Below are 17,765 nucleotides of genomic sequence, written 5' to 3' on the forward strand. Positions count from 1 at the left end.
TAAATCGAAAATTTTCCGTTCTTTTACAACCATCAATTTTTCAAAAAAATAATATTCCTCACATTATAATCAAAATTAATGAGGGCCAAAGGGGGGTTAAATGGGCAAGAAAATTAATGCCACATTAGTTAGAAAAGTACGGTGAACGCCTATTTTTTCCGCTTATAACTAATATATGGAAATCAAAAGCTTTTACTTAACGTATTAATTAATTTACAATATGTATATAAAATTATTTCGATACTAAATTTAGCAACTAGTACGTTGATTTTTTGTTTGGCTCTTATTTTCTAAAATTTATTTTCAACAAAACACTTCACGAGACTCGTATATTTTATCAACTTTTTAATTATACATTTTATCAATTTTTATCAAAATCTAATAAAATTTTGATTTATAACTAAATCAAACAAGGACTAAATACCAAATTTTTTTTATTTATTCTGAGTTGTCTCCATAAGCTAACCCTAGTTAAGCTAAGCTGTCGTTTTCCTTTTCAGTCAGTTTTGTTGCCTTCGTATTTTTGACGGGGATGTTTACAGAAATAAACATTATTATATTTTATACATGCAACTGATCCTCCCATATCAAAAATCCAACTCACTTTACCATCTAATTTCAGCACTTCATTGTCAAACCCTCAATTCCAATTCCTTCATTTGGAGACTCATCTTTTTTCTCTCGTGAAGTAATGCTATTCATAATGAAGACTATCGGTAGTCGTCTTACGTGATACGCGCATGACATTGCATTATTTGATGCGTTAATATGGCAAATTTTATTGTCTTATGCATCAAATGATAAATTAACATATATATATATATATATATATATATATCATGTAGAACGATTATCGATAGTAACAGTATTATTCATATGTATATGGGGAGAGAGAGAGAGAGAAAGCATCTGTGTAAACAAGCCCTACTCCTGTCAACATATATAGAGCTGCCAGAGGGAGTGTTGCTATAATCTAGCATTTCATCGATTCATCCAACATGGTCTGAAAGCATTTTAAGGCGATCTTTTTTCATATCCACATTCTACAATTAAATCCATCATCCATGAAATGTTACGTCAAGATCAGCAAAAAAATTTCCAGTTTCAAGCAAATACAAACCCATCGTTTTAATGCATTGATTATAGTCAACTGAAAGTGGTACACTACCTATTCAGCTTCATGAATATTAATTCTTCAACGGAAGGAACTCAAAAAACTGGGAAGAATTGAAATCAGAATTCGTGGCTGCAGCCGATATCTCCGTCTCATTCTCCACTACACATTCATTGTTATGGTAATTGCCATGGCCGCTTTGAAGAGGAAACAATTGAAGTGTCTGGAATTCCTGGCCTCGGGTTCCGATAAAAGGATCAGAATCTTGAAATTTCATAAACTTTGGATCAATTTCTGTTACTGTTAATGGACAAGAAGTAGATGTAACATCAGTAGCAGGGTTCATTAGGTTGGTAGGAGATGATGAACAATACAAGTGCATCATTTGCCACGTGGCATTCCTTTCTACCACACTCCTCCTTTGTTGTAATTCTGCGGCCTCATCAAACTGTAACCATCCATCTGACTTACATTCTGCTTCTGCTGCCCTTTGTGTTGAAAGGGTTTTCTGATAATTAAACGCATGACAATAGTTCAGATATAAAATGAGAAAACACCATAAAATTCTTAAAATAAAATGTTGAATACAAGTATGGAACAAAATATTTGACAATATTTTAACTTTTTTTATTCTCTAAGTACCAAACAAGCCTTGTAGATTGACCAATGACATGGCCCCTTCTCCCCCTTATTCAATGGTTTTCTGATAATTAGACGCCAAATGGGAAAATACAGTAAAACGTTAAGAATTATAAACTCTAATTCTATCAACAGGAGCAATAAAGTTGAAGAAAGAAAATAGACACAAAAACAGTGGTTTTCCTTAATTTGAAATTAAAAACCTCCTCCTTTCACTGCACTAATTTACTATGTTGAAAAGAAGTTTACAAGAGAAATCGCACAAGCTGCGTTATCTAACCTTTTCCGTGTATAGATTCGAACATAACACAAGACGTGATAGAAGAACACAATAAGATTTCACAGTTTTTTGACGATATACAATACTAGTACAATTGGTGTTCCCAATGACATAGCTGCTTTCTTGACCAAAACCTAATTCATCAGAAGTACAATGTATAGAGATTAAATAGTCATTTAAAAGTTAAGTCAGACAGTATCATGGGCTCCCATATCGATTTTCCAAACGAAATGAATAAGCACGGCACCCAAAAACCCTAGCATTGTTTCATAGCAATAGCTGCCCCGACAAAAAGGAAGATATGCAGCTTTTGGACCCTTTTCCTTTCCCAACAAACAAAAACAAAGATTTTGATGCTTCTAATATTAAAAACCTAATTCTTACATGATGATCATGTAATCATATCGTAATTATTAGTTAATTAGAGGAATCTAATTGCTTTTTCGGAGAGACTGATGTTTCTTAATTCTGAGTTAGGTAAAAGGGGGAGTTTTTTTCACGAATAAAGGCAAATGGGAAAGAGGAAAGAGACCTCTGCAATTGTACTACCGTTTGTAGGAGATGCCCAATTTTTGGTCTGTTCACCTTCGAATCCTGTTTTGTTTGCATCTGTAAACAGAAAGAAAAACAAAAAGAAGGTAACTTTATAACATAAGAAACAATCGGAATCGGATTCGGATTCGGAATTGGAATCGGAAAAAAATAAAATTCAACACAAATTAAACAAATACATTGCAAAAGGAGAACCTACTGTATATCAAACAACCCTTCATCTTTCTGTCTCTCTTCTCTCATGCTTGAATATTGATGATTTGTAACTTCCATTAACTTAAAAGCTTTTGAAGAGATATCCTAAAAGTTTAAGTTATTTAGAGGGAGATGGATTTATTTATCTAAATAATGTCTTGAATATGCCCAACTTTATTTGAAGGTCGAATTTATCTTTCCCGTGCAACTTAAGTCGAACTACTTTTTCAAAAAGTCTATGCTTTTAAAGTGGGATTTACATGTTTGTATTTTTTTATATTTTGACTTGAGAACGTGTATCAAATTAAGAACACAAAATCTAGTAATATTTTCCTCAGATTGATTTGTACCTGTAGATTCTTTATTGTCACCATTCTCCATGTTATTCCGGGGTGGCTCATTATCAGAAACAGATTCCAGCTGACGGCGGCGTTTCTGCCTCTCTCTAGCTTTATGATTTTGAAACCAGTAGAATACATTCTTCCCTTCAATCTTGCCATATCGTCGAAGTTGTGCAGTAATGTGCTGAATTTGTTCGGCCGTAGGAGTTCGAGTTCCCCGTCGATACAGTTCTTCGAGGGTTTGTAGCTGCTCTGATGTAGGATTCCAGCGTGAGCTCGCTACAACCTGCTGCGTATTGAACTCTCTCTTATTTTTCTCAGTCACGCCTGCTGAAGTAAATAGGAAAAAGGCTATTAATACATACAAAACAGAAATAGAGAGAGAGAGAGAGAGAAAAGACTTACAAATATGGTGATTTAGAGAGAGCAGATCAGTGCCATCCATACGGCTGAAGCAATGAGGGTTTGTGATAGTGCTGGTGGAGGAATTTGCAGCATGTCTAGGCGCAAGGGGCCGAAATTTCCAGCCGTTAAATGAATCTGGAGTGCTATCAAAATCTCCTCCATCGTTGTATTCCCTCATCCACATCTTCAACCAGAAAGATTTTGGGTTTGAAAATACAAAGAAAGAAGAGATTCAAGAAGCCAAAATATGGTGAAATGGAGATAGTTTCTTGATGAAAAATCAAAATGGGCTGTTTTAGTCTGAGATGAAAACAAACATTAGGTAGGTAGGTTATTTTGAGTTAGAGAGAGAGAGATAGAGATTGAACGGTGGAGACAGAAAGAAAAAGGGGACAGGGAAGGAATGGTGTTTGTTTAAATTGAAACAAAGTGAGGAAGACAATAAGATCGACTAGGCTACATCTCGAGGCAGATAGATGGATAAATAGGCTACTTAGAGAGAGGAAACACACACACATATGACATATATACATAGAGAGAGAGAGAGAGAGAGAGAGAGAGGGAGAGACACACATATGACATATATACATAGAGAGAGAGAGAGAGAGAGAGAGAGAGAGAGGGGTGGAAATCATCCAAAGGGAAGGGAGAGAAGAGAGCGTGGAATTCTGTAGTTATCGGTATATGTGAAGTAAAAACGACGTGACGATGATGAGGGTTATCATAAGGCTCATCACCTCTTTACAGTATCATTTATTGTTCTTCTTCTGTCCAATACTTTTCACACTAATTCTAAATCCAAACTGCCCCTCTCCTTCCTCTGCCTCCCCTATGGTGTGTGTATGTGAGAGAGAAGAATGTACGGTCTCTGTGATAAATTTCATTGCCAGACTAAGATGGTAAACTTACCTTTAGCGTTGGACAAATCTCCCGAATCGAACCCGACAGTTCTTGTCAAATTAAATACTCAAACGGGTATCTGAATTGAGAATCGACGGGTACGGTTCGATTCTCGATTCTCGACCAAGAATCGAAGAACCAAATCTTTCTAATTTTTTTTTATAGTGAATAAATCAAATTATTTTAATTTTAATTTTTTCTAAACGAATTAACAATTTAACAATTTTTAAATCCAAATTTTTGTTTCAATAATTTGTTTCATTTCTAATTTTTTTAATTTTTGGCCAAATTATCCATTTTATTGTCTTATTTTTTAGCCGAACAAGATTCAACCCACTAAATAACTCTAAACACCTACACTAAAGTGCATAACGCTGTCTTGACTCTCACAAACTCGCTAACATTACAAAACCTATACAATCGTCGATCGACGCTGTGACCTCCGATCGAAGCTGTGACCTCCACCAACCGAAATTTTGACCGTAGCGATATTTGAATAAGGTAGTCTACTAGTCTCTGACATTTCAAAACCATTGAATGTGTCATTAATTGTATTTATATAATCTTGTTATAAATGTTAAAAAAATTAATTATAGCACAGAATCGAACGGAATCGAAAAGAACGGAACTGAACCCGAACGGTTCCATTTGCTAAATACCCGAAAATTTCACCCCTACTTGTGATAATTTAAAAGGACTAACCTATAAAGCTTATAATACTCTGCCTCTCTATCTTAACTTGTTAGTCCTTTTCTCCTTCTTGGCTTGATGATCTCTTGTTCTTAAATTATAGTGTTCATTATGGTGTTTCAAGTATTAATGAATCTACTGATCTATTATATGGTTATTCAAGTATTGATGTGATATTCTTTGAGGGTTTATTTTTCTGTACTTATAATTAGCTTCAAGATTGTTGAAAGTTATGGTATGAAGGGTTCTTGCTGATTTTAGTCACTGGCTGTGAATTGTTTGATCCCTTTGGTGTATTTTTATTTTTGCTACTATATTATTAGGGGGTAGGCTGTAAATTTAAGTTTGGACAAATGTATATTGAGGAACTGAAGGGGGACAGCATTTGTGTGGTAAGGATTTATAAATTGTTACAAAATCATCTAGAAACTTGAGCTAATTTATTTATTTGTTTTGGCGAAGCTGGGATGAGTGCTGGAGGAGGTCGGAAACAATTGTAACCTGTTTTCTAAGATGAAGATTGCAAGCATATATGCTAAATTGATTAGTGATGGAGTTAATGAAACTTAAATTTCGATACATATATCACCACATGAAAAATGGTATGAAAAGATAATTGAATTTGGAGTTCAACTTAAAAAATGAATTGCAATTTAGATTAAAAGTTATGTGCATTCGAAATCAGGTTGCATAAGAGATTGCACAAGCTACTAAGCATAAGGTGGGCGAGCCCTAGGTAGAAATTAAGAGGCTTCTCCGTATTTTGCATCAAGCCTAGCATAGGCGTAACCCCTAAGTGAAGTGATCAAAAAAATTTCTTCTACTTAAAATAACATCTCTACACACCTCAAATTACTCGATGTTTCGATTCTTTCTTAATACGCTTCCTTTAGTTGTTAAAAATGAATTTGGGAGAGAATGAATTTTGGAAAATGAGAGTCTAATAGAGGCTTAATAATTCTGATACAACAAGGAGCATTTGAATAAATGAGCCTAAAAGTGTGGAATTCAATACTAAATAGTAGGTTGTTGGTGTGCTTAAAAATTGCTTTTATTGAAAGTTATCATTTTCTAAATAGTAATCTTTAAGCATAGTCAAACATAAATTGGCAATATATATATAATTTGCTACTTGTGTATCAAAAAGTTGACAATATTTTAAACTGACAAATGGTAATGTATAATGTGGATATTATGTAATCCCTTGTACAAACCTTGATATATACCTGACCAAACCAAGCATGACATTACCTCTACATGCATGTAGAGTCACGCCATATAGATATTATTGTCCTTATATATGAATATGATGCAAGAGAAGAGTGAAGAAGATCTATTAACACATTTACGTGCCAACAAAATTACGGTCCCCATTTGGAATCTTGTATGTATGCTATTCTACTAAATTCATGGTCTCCCTTTCCCCGATTATTGTGCTACTCACTCCAAAGCATGCCCATTATGAGGAAATAATATCAAATATACAATACATTCTAATATTGCGTGTTTTAAACTTTTACTATCGTTGAACTATAGATATAGAGTCAATTTTTTGTCATGAATTCATCTAATGCAGCGCGCGGTTTGTATTATTGCCCTGTATTATGATGCCATGTGAGGTTCACATGAATTTTTTTCACTTTGTATTTGAAGGAACCTTTTAACAAGGACTAAATTTTGTGAAAGGCGATATAAGGTTAGGGTATCTAGAAAGTCTAAATTTGAAGGTGGGGCAAAATTAGATAGATATGCTAAAGATTGAGGACCAAATGTACAATTTTTTTAACTCAAAAGGTACAAAATATATATACATATTTCTAGTAAAAACTCGAAGACTTCATAAAATATCGCTATTTTGTACAAAAATTTATTCATAATTTAACGGTTTTGGTGACCCTAGTGGAGTCAAGTCAACCAACTATAGGATATACGTCGACCATTTAGGCAAAAGAAAAGATCAATCTATCAATCTACTTCGCTCATATTTGATTTAGTGTAAAAAGTTAAAAAATATTTAAGTCAAAGTCAATTTCCAATTGGGCCCTAGTGCAAGTAAGGAGCCGAGCTAGCCCCTTGTTACAGGGACTTGTACCCGGACCCTTTCTCTTCCCAATTTTTATCAACTTTCAATTACATAATTAATCAAATTTTGAACTATATCTAATGGGGGCTTCGTTATAAACAATGTGCATCTTTGAGTAATTAAAAAAATTAGACATCAAAAACAGTTTTAAATTAGGACGGCAAAGGCTTAATGGATTAGGCATCTACAAATGGCAGGCTACCTCCACAAACAGCCACGTAAAAACTGACATAACTACAAATCTTCAGCCGACTGATTGATTTTGGTCAAAGCGAATTTCACCGTTAATTTACACCTCGTCAAGACAAGATCAGTGATGATCTTTCATATCCCAATTTACTATATATGGTCTCCTCTACCATAGTCTAAACCCTGCAGGAAAGTTAGTTGACAGTTAAAAAGTTACTCCTGCAGTTTCAAAATTTGCCCCCAAACGAAGTCAAAATGCGTGAGATTCTCCACATTCAGGGAGGGCAATGTGGGAACCAAATTGGATCAAAGTTTTGGGAAGTTGTATGTGATGAACATGGGATTGATCCAACAGGAAGTTACACTGGAAATTCTGATCTCCAGTTAGAGAGGGTGAACGTTTATTACAACGAAGCAAGTTGCGGCCGGTACGTGCCCCGGGCCGTTCTCATGGATCTTGAACCGGGCACTATGGACAGCATTAAGACTGGTCCCTACGGACAGATTTTCAGGCCGGATAACTTTGTTTTTGGCCAGTCCGGTGCCGGAAATAATTGGGCTAAGGGGCATTACACTGAGGGTGCCGAGCTTATTGATTCTGTTCTTGATGTTGTTAGGAAGGAAACTGAGAATTGTGACTGCTTGCAAGGTTTGTTAGTCTTGTTCTTGAATCTGGTTTTCTTTTGCTGGACTGTGTAGAGTGTAATCATACTGATCACGAATCAACATATAATAGGGAGTGGACGTAGCTGTCACATTTAATCAAACTAATATAATTCGGTGTTCTTTACTCATTTTCTCCTTGCTTTTCACGTTATTAATGCTCTCGATAACAACGATTTTTGTTGAATCTTTATGAAACTTTAAATTTTATAAAATTAGAAACTTTAGAATTTGAACATATAAATTTATTTATTGCCAAGATCCCCCATGTCAAATCATCAAGAAAATTAATAATGCAGAACATACCTTAATTCTTTGGAAATGATTCTTTATTGCTGGATCTTGATTTCGGATCTTAAATCTTGAAACTTGAATTGCAATCTTTCATCTTTGGCTTCTTCACTTTTGATCTTGAATTTCGACTCTTTTGATTATTTAATTCTTCTTCTTGGTTTTGCTTCTTGAATCTAGAATTCCTTATTCTTGATTCTTGATTGTAGATTGTCTGTTCTTGATTGTGAATTTTGGATCTTTCTCTTCAATATAATTTCTCTTGTATTGTTGTATTGATAGGATGACACAAAGAATGAGCATTTACATATGAATTGGGTACCATAACTCTATATATAGTTTTCATATGTATTTCGCCTATCGTTAAATTCAATTCTAAAATAATATGATTTCTACATATATAATTCGGCTCACTTTATTTAGATATTCTAAACCCAGCAATTCAATTCTTTAGTAGATCAATTTAATTTTGAGTTCAACTTTAAGATAGCCTGATATATAATTAATTACATATGAAAGACCCACATGACAAATTAAAATTTTTTCCAGCAATTATGTCTCAATCCATAACGAACTCCACATTGCATGCAGGATTTCAAGTCTGTCATTCTCTTGGAGGTGGAACTGGATCGGGTATGGGGACTCTTCTGATTTCGAAGATTAGGGAAGAGTATCCAGATCGAATGATGCTCACATTCTCTGTATTCCCATCTCCAAAGGTATCGGACACCGTCGTGGAATCGGCAATGTTTAGAGGCAAAATGAGCACGAAAGAGGTCGATGAACAGATACTAAACGTTCAGAACAAAAGTTCATCATACTTTGTGGAATGGATACCAAACAATGTTAAATCCAGTGTCTGTGACATACCACCAAAAGGGCTCTCGATGGCTTCAACCTTCATCGGGAATTCGACTTCAATACAGGAAATGTTTAGGAGAGTGAGTGAACAGTTCAATTCAATGTTTAGGAGAAAGGCATTCTTGCACTGGTACACAGGGGAAGGAATGGATGAAATGGAGTTTACTGAAGCGGAAAGCAATATGAATGATCTTGTTGCAGAGTATCAGCAGTATCAAGATGTAGCAGCCGATGATTATGAAGATGATGATGGAGAAGAAAACTGAAGGTGTTCGAATTTGCTGCTACATATGTTTCTAGCAGCAATTCATCTTTAAGACCATGTTTGACAAAATAAGTAACTTAAGAGTAAATTTGATTTACTTTTAAGTTTAACCAAACATGTTATAGTAATATACGTCTTACTGCAATCCTGCAATCTACCTACCGTACTATTTCATCAACATTTTACGATTGTTATATCTGAATTTTCATACTGTTACTCGTCTATGAATCTCCATTTCCATACTCAAACACGTTCATTAAAGAAAATTATTGGGTCAGCCCAACCCACGAAAATATATGAATGAATTAACTGGGCTCAGGAGGCCCAAAAAATATATGATGTATGTTTATATCATTCGGAATAGTCCAATTCCTGTACTCATCTTTGATATAGTGAATTTCTTCTCGTTTGTCTATGGTTTTTTTTAGTATTGGATTTTTAAGTAAATTTTGTATTCTTGTTCAAATTTTATATATTGCCTATTTTCTCTTTTACGTAACAATTAGTGTGATTAAAATATATTTTTGTTTAAACGTACGCAAATTTTGCCAATAGAAATGGAACTTTTAAAATTATGATAAAATATATAATTTATAAGTAAGTTAACTTATTCTTAAGCAAATCTCAAAGCTTTTCCTCGACACGAATAAAAAATTAAATATACGTAAAAGTAAGCTTAATGGAAATTAATTATGATTAAAGCGAAGTGCCATATTTAATTAAACCCTCGTGCGATATGAGCTCACAAAAGCAAAATATTCCATAAATAAATCATTACGATTGACAAATTTCCTTGACATTCGAGTGATTTTTTACCTACCTTTTTATGAGTATTTTAGGTTAACTTAAATAAATTAATTTATGATGACCATAAGATTATATTTTTTCCAAAAAAATGAGGAAAAGTCACGTGACTCCACGTGCTTTGCTTTATAAATATTCTCTGATATTTTATTATTTTTCCTCATTATTCGAGTAAGATATTTTATGGGATTTAGAATAAACGATACCTCTTTCTGGTACTTTCCAAATTTTAATTACTATATTCAACTAAAATTGCAATGTTACATTTTATTTCTTCGTATTGTTGTACTTCATGTAATGGTGGATGCATCAAATACGAACATGTATCGTAATTTTATAAAACATTCTCGAATTGATCATTTTGAACATAAAATGAAACTTATAGTGTGCTGAAAGGTGTTCAACACCATTGGTTCTAGATATATATATAGCATTATTGATTTTTTTTTAATGAAAACAAATTAAATAAATAAATTTTGGTATAGAAAATTGAATAATATATAAATAATGAAGAGGCAGGAAAAAATGGCATGGAGAGGACAAAGGCACAAAGAAATTGTCTTGGGAAGGGCCGACCCAACAAAAGTTAGTGGGAGACATCCTTATACATATCGCTTCTCGCTTTCTCTCTCTGTCTGTCTAAATTTCTAAACATTTGACAGAGACAACACTGCCTTTTGCACATTTTGTTGCCTTATGCTTTTATTTGTTTGTTTCCCATTCCTCTCTATTTTTATTCACTCTCCCCTTTTGCTTTTCTCTTCCCCACTCAATACTTTTACTACTACCATTCCTTCCACGGACACAAGTGCCTGTGTACTGTGTTCATGCCACTTCATTTCATACCACCCCCAAATTCCAATTAGAAAATCCAAATTTTAAATGATAGATGTGTTGATTTCAAATTTGGATGAGATCCAACGGGTTAATAGATCGACACTCCTTCCTCTTTCACGTGCATGTTATTTGTATTCAGTGACAGCCCTAACTATAGGCGGGGTAAGTGATCGTCTAAGGCTCCATTATGGTAAAGGCCCCAAATTATGTAAAGTTAATTAGTTGAAAAAAAACAAAAATTATATTTAAATTACAATTATCAATATGCAAACATAAGAAACTAATAAATATTGAAAATATAAAAATCTTTAGAAAAAACATGTAAATGGCATAAAACTTACCACTTACATTTATCTATTATATAAATATATCACAAATATTACTCTCTATAAGTAATTTGACAATTTATCTTCCAAACATCAATTTTCTTTTTTTAACTAAACAAAAAGGTCTCTTTGTCTCTTCAAATTCCACGTCTAACAATAATCCACCATAATTTTTTTCAACCCAACAAGAAATAAATTATCTCGCGTTAAATTAAAATTTTGAAGATTCAATTTAACATATTGGTCTGGTATCACTGCGATTATTACAAGCTTATAGGTTTTTCATTTTCATTTTTATCTTCAAAACATATACTACAGAGTTTATAAGCTATTATTATTAGTGTTTTGCTTTAAGCTCATGATAATAGCCTTTTTAGATGCTTGTTAAAGGTACTTTAAATCTAATAATTCTTTACTTGAGTTCATACTTCTTATTTGTAAGTTAATTTAGTATAAAATAATATAAAATTAGAAGCCCATTTGTATTTTATCGTCATTTTCATTATTTTGTTATACTATTTCTCGCAGTCTACATTCTCCAATTTTATATTTAAATCACTCAAACATATATTCAACTTTGTTTTAAATAGTTGCAGTGAGAAAATGATAAAAGAAACGAACAGACCCTTTTGTCATTGCGTTTTAATCTTATATGTCAAATTTCACTTATAATTTGTATTGCATGTTGAATTTTGACATTTTGTTATTTTCCTCTTCAAATTAAGGTATTTAGTTGTCTCTATTAGATTTTTCATGATTATATTAAAACTCTTTATATGAAGGCTCAAGTAAGAATGCGATGATTTTTTTTCATTAAGGCCCCGAATTTTAAGTTAGCATAAAGCCGCTAAAATATTAGGGCCGGCCCTATTTGTATATTTAGGGCCCGTTTGAGCCACATTATTTCAAAAAAAACATTCTTAAACAGTGATTTGACATTATTTCAACTACACATTCTTCAATAAAATAATATTACACGCAGATCAAAAAATTTTCCTTATTTTTTAGCCACACATTTTCCATCAATACACTATTCAAAAATACATTATTACCAAAATAATGTGGTTTAAATACCCCCTTAGACATGTTAAAGGCGCAAACTATTGTTTCTCTACGGGAGGGGAGGAGGGGCACGATTGTACGTGCTCTAGTTAATAAATTGACAAATGATTTAGTGTTGGAGAAAACACGAAAGGAGATGAAATGCGGGAATAGAGTTGGTGTTTTAAGAGTGAGCAATACTAATTTTTTATTACATTAAATGTCATCGAGTAAGTATTTATAGGTAATGGAATGAATTAATCTAAAGTTTTTTGAATGCTTGACACGTGGCATCATATCAATTGTTGATCTCGAAAATTGGACCTTCCACGTGGCCAACCGATAGCCACTCCACGTATTCCTCCCTGCGCACAATCAACGCACGGTCAGATGCACACGGTTGGAACCAACGGGGGTGGTGGCGACCGTATACACTTCGACGGTCAAGTTAGGCTCAGGTGATCGGAACAGTACCAAAGTTATGCAAAATAGTGGGGAGGAGAATATATATATTTGCTTGCTATGGATTGCTAAGTAATAAGAGTTTCATTACCTTTGCCTCTTGCCAAGCCTTGGATATTTATAGGTGAAGAGAACTGTTGGATGTGAGACACGTGTATACATCTGACGGTATGAGGCGTCTGCTCATAGGCGTCAATAAGCCGCGTCTATAGGGTGGGCGGGTAATTACTTCTCCAGAGTTGAGTTGACATAAAGTTGATACGTCACATCAACTAGCCTCATGGAGACGTTAAATCACTTTAAACCTTAGGGGCAGAAAAGATCTTAACAAAGATCTCATTCTGAAATTGGCGGCGGATCCTCTGACAAAGGTCACCGAAAGGGCATTTTGCCTCGGATTCAGGGACGAGGGCGCTTCGATCAGTCCCGCAGAATTGCCTATGCCTCATAGTTTGATAGCAGATCGTCACCATTGATGAAGTCATTTAGGAATCACCTCGGATGAGTGTTCCACACCTTGCATGATGTGGTAGTGGACTTTCCGAAGTGGTTCAGATAGGGGCGTAACACCAATAGTTCACAAGTGCCAAAACTTTACATCCTAACTACCATAGGCACATGGACTTCCACACATTGTCCTGGGCATGGAAACAGGACATTTGTCTCGCAGTTGACCTTGCAAAGACATCACATAATCACATTGTACATGGCTTAGAATGTCGTATTATAGTTGTCCAAAAGGATTAGGATTCGAACCTCAACCGCATAGAGTCTGAAGACACGTCTAACCTACTAGGGGTTAAGTCCCTATTGGTTGCCTTGGACGGGAGTGGCAGGTCAGCATATAGTTAAGTCGCCTCGTAGGTTATTGTAGATGAGGTGTTGAGATCCCTCAACGGCTCGGAATAAGGAGTGATCAAGGTGACGGTGGCTTACCACTTCGCGTCTGAAAATATGTACTTGTATAACATTTTACTTAGTAGATAGTCACAACTTGTCACATAGGCAAATGAGTAACATGATGATTAGAGGTGTTAAAATGTATAGGCTATCTCTTAAGTTAATTAGTTTGACATAGCAAATGTCGAGCATATGCTTGGTTGTGTCGTAGGCTAGCACACCATTAGAGTGTGGACATTTTGGGTCAAGGTGGTCTGGTATAAACGGCCTAAATAGTATCTACTGTAAATTAGTTTATCATCGGATCAAAGATTGAATTTTCCTTAGACCTTCCAGTTTCACTTGATTGTCAATGCAGCGACGAGTGTGTAACCCTTGCTTCAATTATGATTTATAACTCCCATGAGATTCTATCCACGATATACAAACAATAATTCACTAAACCTTTATATGACCTTACGATAAGTAATTAATTTGAAAAGGATCGAATAATTCATTCAGGACAATATATAATTCATATTTCTCTGACACCATATCGCACATATTACTCGAATTTACGATTAATCCTCGAACTTGTAGAGTTTATATATGTTAAGACTTGGGGTCCATCTTAAAAGGTCAACATTGTTAAGAGGAGCAGTTCAAGACCTTATAAGTTGGTCTATATTTTTATCTTTAATCGATGTGAGACTTTATCCCTTAACATGCCCTCGTAAGATGGTGGCTCGTTTAAACAGATCAATCTTGAAATCCATATTCTCATTTATTGAGTCTTAATTAGATCGAATCGATCGTTGGAGTTTAATGTGCTCTGATTCCATGTTAAGGCTTGGGGATCCATCTTAAAATGTCAACCTTGTTAAGAGAAGTAGCCCAAAACCTTATAAGTTGGTCTATGTTTCCATCTTTATTCATTGTGGGATTTTATCCCTTAACATGTCTTGTTAAGATGGTGGCTCGTTTGAGCAGACCAATCTTGAAATTCGTATGCTTATTTATTGAGTTTTAATCAGATCGAATCGCTCATTGGAATTTAATGGGCTCTAATTCCATGCTAAGGCTTGTGAATCCATCTTAAAATGTCAACCTTGTTAAGAGAAGTAGCTCAAAATCTTATAAGTTGGTCTATGTTTCCATCTTTATTCGTTGTCGGATTTTATCCCTTAACATGTCCTCGTAAGATGGTGGCTCGTTTGAACAGTCCAATCTTGAAGTTTATATGCTCATTTATTGAGTCTTAATCATATTGAATTGCTCGTTGGAGTTTAATAAGGTCTGATATCATGTTAAAAGACTTGGGGTCCATCTTAAAATGTCAACTTTTTAAAAGGAGTAGCACAAGACCTTATAAATTAGTTTATATTTTTATCTTTAATCGATGTGGGGTTTTATTCCTTAACAATATACATGTGGAACATTCCAACTTACTTCTCCATCATTTATCTATTTTTACCATCTAAAACTTTTAATTCTTCCCCAAATCTATATTTTCAAAGGTATTCATGATTTATGTTGACGATTTCTATGCAAAAAAAATTATTAAAATAGAGTAAGTTGTCTTTAAACTCGAATGAACAAGTATACTAAATTTATTGTTGATAATTATTCCTCTCATAACCCATTTCAACAATCTTTTTAGTTTAGTTATTGGGATGTTGGTTTTTTCCATACAAACAATTAATAAGGGAAATAAAGTTCAATTCTGCTATAGGGACAGGTCAGCGACAGAATTTTATTCACCCATACACCTGGCTTTTTCTCATTAACAGTTAAAAAAAAAATTATAGAAAACACTACCAATCAAAAATTGCCACTTCATTCCCTGAAAAATGTCTGAATCATTAACCCTATTTGTTCAGCATTTTCCTTTCTTTGTGCAAAATATTGCAGAATTATGAATGAAAGCTTCATATTATTGCATGGTGTAACGTCAAACTCAGTAGGTCTACGTTACCGAATATAATGCCTTAGTGCGAAAATCACAGCTCCCATCCCATGCATTACTAACTAATAAATATCTGAAATTTACATTCTTGAAGTTGAATGTCAGTGTAGCCATGATAAACCATTTGTCTTCAAACTAATGATTGATCATGGGATCAATCCCTCACCATCCATTGCCCTGACATTTTCAATATTATATCAATGATCACTCAGTTAAAAACATCAACGTTAAATCTTACATGGCCTTGCTTTTTTTCTTCAATGGGATCATAAGATTTCCCTCCTCTCGAAATGAGGATTGAATCCAGGTCATCATTCTGGTAAGATTTCATTTTTACAACTTGAGCTAGGCTAGGTCTTGATCTTTTCTACGGCACGTCATTATGTGCCAATGTATAACTGGCGGAATTATTTATTATGTCAAGTTAACAAAAATCGTTGTGAAAAAAGTGGATTAAACGTAGGATTTAAACCCAAAATCTGACCAAAACTAAAGATGTATTGTGATCTCATTTGAATTTGTTCAATTTTCAATTACTAACTCTCCAATTTTCGCTGAATTGTTATAATAAAATATTGTTGTTTGGTGACACGTTGACACTTAATGTCATCGCGGATAATTTAATTTCAATGTTTTTAACTCAAATCACCATTCTTGTTATCATTAGAAACTTAAATTATTACTATCGTAAGAAAATAACTTCAATCGCCATTAACGTAATATATTAAAGCATGATTAGATTGAATTATAATCTCTTTATAATTTGAAGCCAATGTCGAACATAAATTTGAGTTACACATTTATGACCGCTATCCACTTGTTATTCATATATTTTGTAGGACTCATTATCCCTATTTATTATATTTTTTACCAAACATGCACCAAGTGTCACATGAGTTGAGAATCTATTGTGATTTTTGCGACAACAGTTGTGAATAATATGGAATATACGAAAAAAGAAAACATTTAGAGATTTACGTGGTTTGACAATTGGCCTACATCTAGGGGAGCGAAGCGATTGTAATTTGTATTATATATGGATAAGAGAGTAACATCATATATATATTAACCCTGACTCACTTAAGACTTTTGGACCCGTACAAAACCTTTAGGAAAGTAAACATGTATTTCATTCTATATGAACACGTATTAAAATATAATTATTATTTAGACAATTATACCCTCGTCGATATTTGATCATTATTGGAATATACAAAGAAAGAAAACATGGTGGGCATGTTCCTAAGGTCAATAAGATGTGTTCACATCGCATGTGGATCATTATTTGCCACATCACGTATGGATCATTCATTGGAAATAAATAGCATTATTTATGATAATAGCTCAATAATGTTGTTTAGTTTATGTTTAGCTCATTTTTATAATTTTTATTTATAAATGATTAATCCATTATTCATTCACATAGAAAGACTTTCAAATACTTTTCATTTAACTATCATTCGTTTTTGTCTATTAATAATTTAAAGTATTGATAAACACTTTCCAAACATATGAAAAAATCGAGAGATTTGAAAGCCAATTTCCCGTAGTCTTGTCTAGCCAAATAAATGTAAAGCTAGTTTAGCTATGATTAAATGTACGTCAACCTATCATTTATACACACGTACCAATTAAACGTGTGATTAAAAACTGATGAAAATTATGAATCATATAAATTATGTAATTATAATTCATTATTGACTTTAACTTAAATTTACATTAATTTTTGAAACTTCCAAACACGATCTTAATTTATAAATTTAAACAAGCATGCGCATTAAAGAAGAAAACTATTTTTCTTCTTTTTAAGGTCAAAGAAAAATACATTACGGCTTAAAATTCTCATCCTACTTTTTTGAAAGTTCGATTACATATTCTCACACCTTTTGCTATAAAAACAGCAGGCATATCTCACATCAGCCACCATCCTTTTTCCAATACTTTATTTAGTGTAAGAATTAATTCTTAAAATTAAAAAAAAA

The 17,765-nt window shown here is 33.7% G+C and overlaps 2 protein-coding genes across 3 annotated transcripts; one reads left to right on the forward strand and one right to left on the reverse strand.

Moving 5' to 3' along the window:
* Positions 1–988: 988 nt before the first annotated feature.
* Positions 989–4,070, reverse strand: LOC111365273 (WUSCHEL-related homeobox 1-like). Of its 2 annotated transcripts, none has more exons than XM_022985716.1 (4): positions 3,527–4,070; positions 3,131–3,448; positions 2,566–2,642; positions 989–1,622 (listed from the first exon to the last, which is right to left on the reverse strand). In XM_022985716.1, the coding sequence occupies exons 1-4, from the start codon at positions 3,708–3,710 to the stop codon at positions 1,188–1,190; spliced, it is 1,014 nt and encodes a 337-aa protein (XP_022841484.1). In that variant the 5' UTR covers positions 3,711–4,070; the 3' UTR covers positions 989–1,187. The 2 variants fall into 2 exon arrangements, with proteins under 2 accessions (XP_022841484.1, XP_022841483.1); XM_022985715.1 differs by having other exon boundaries at positions 3,131–3,451; positions 3,527–4,069.
* A 3,273-nt stretch (positions 4,071–7,343) lies between these two features.
* On the forward strand, positions 7,344–9,800 carry LOC111365274 (tubulin beta-2 chain-like). Its single transcript, XM_022985717.1, has 2 exons — positions 7,344–8,037; positions 8,934–9,800. Exons 1-2 carry the CDS (start codon positions 7,644–7,646, stop codon positions 9,467–9,469), a joined length of 930 nt encoding a protein of 309 aa, XP_022841485.1. The 5' UTR covers positions 7,344–7,643; the 3' UTR covers positions 9,470–9,800.
* Positions 9,801–17,765: the final 7,965 nt, after the last annotated feature.

Source organism: Olea europaea, chromosome 17, assembly GCF_002742605.1.
Source record: "Olea europaea var. sylvestris chromosome 17, O_europaea_v1, whole genome shotgun sequence".
Taxonomy (NCBI): domain Eukaryota; kingdom Viridiplantae; phylum Streptophyta; class Magnoliopsida; order Lamiales; family Oleaceae; genus Olea; species Olea europaea.

Excerpts from the sequence above, each read along its gene's own strand:
- LOC111365273 (XM_022985715.1), bottom strand. The coding sequence starts at position 3,710 with ATGTGGATGAGGGAATACAACGATGGAGGAGATTTTGATAGCACTCCA. Across the intron at positions 2,643-3,130 it reads TGACAATAAAGAATCTACAG|ATGCAAACAAAACAGGATTC; the intron begins GTACAAATCAAT and ends TTCTGTTTACAG. Across the intron at positions 1,623-2,565 it reads ACGGTAGTACAATTGCAGAG|AAAACCCTTTCAACACAAAG; the intron begins GTCTCTTTCCTC and ends TTTAATTATCAG.
- LOC111365274 (XM_022985717.1), top strand. The coding sequence starts at position 7,644 with ATGCGTGAGATTCTCCACATTCAGGGAGGGCAATGTGGGAACCAAATT. Across the intron at positions 8,038-8,933 it reads GAATTGTGACTGCTTGCAAG|GATTTCAAGTCTGTCATTCT; the intron begins GTTTGTTAGTCT and ends CATTGCATGCAG.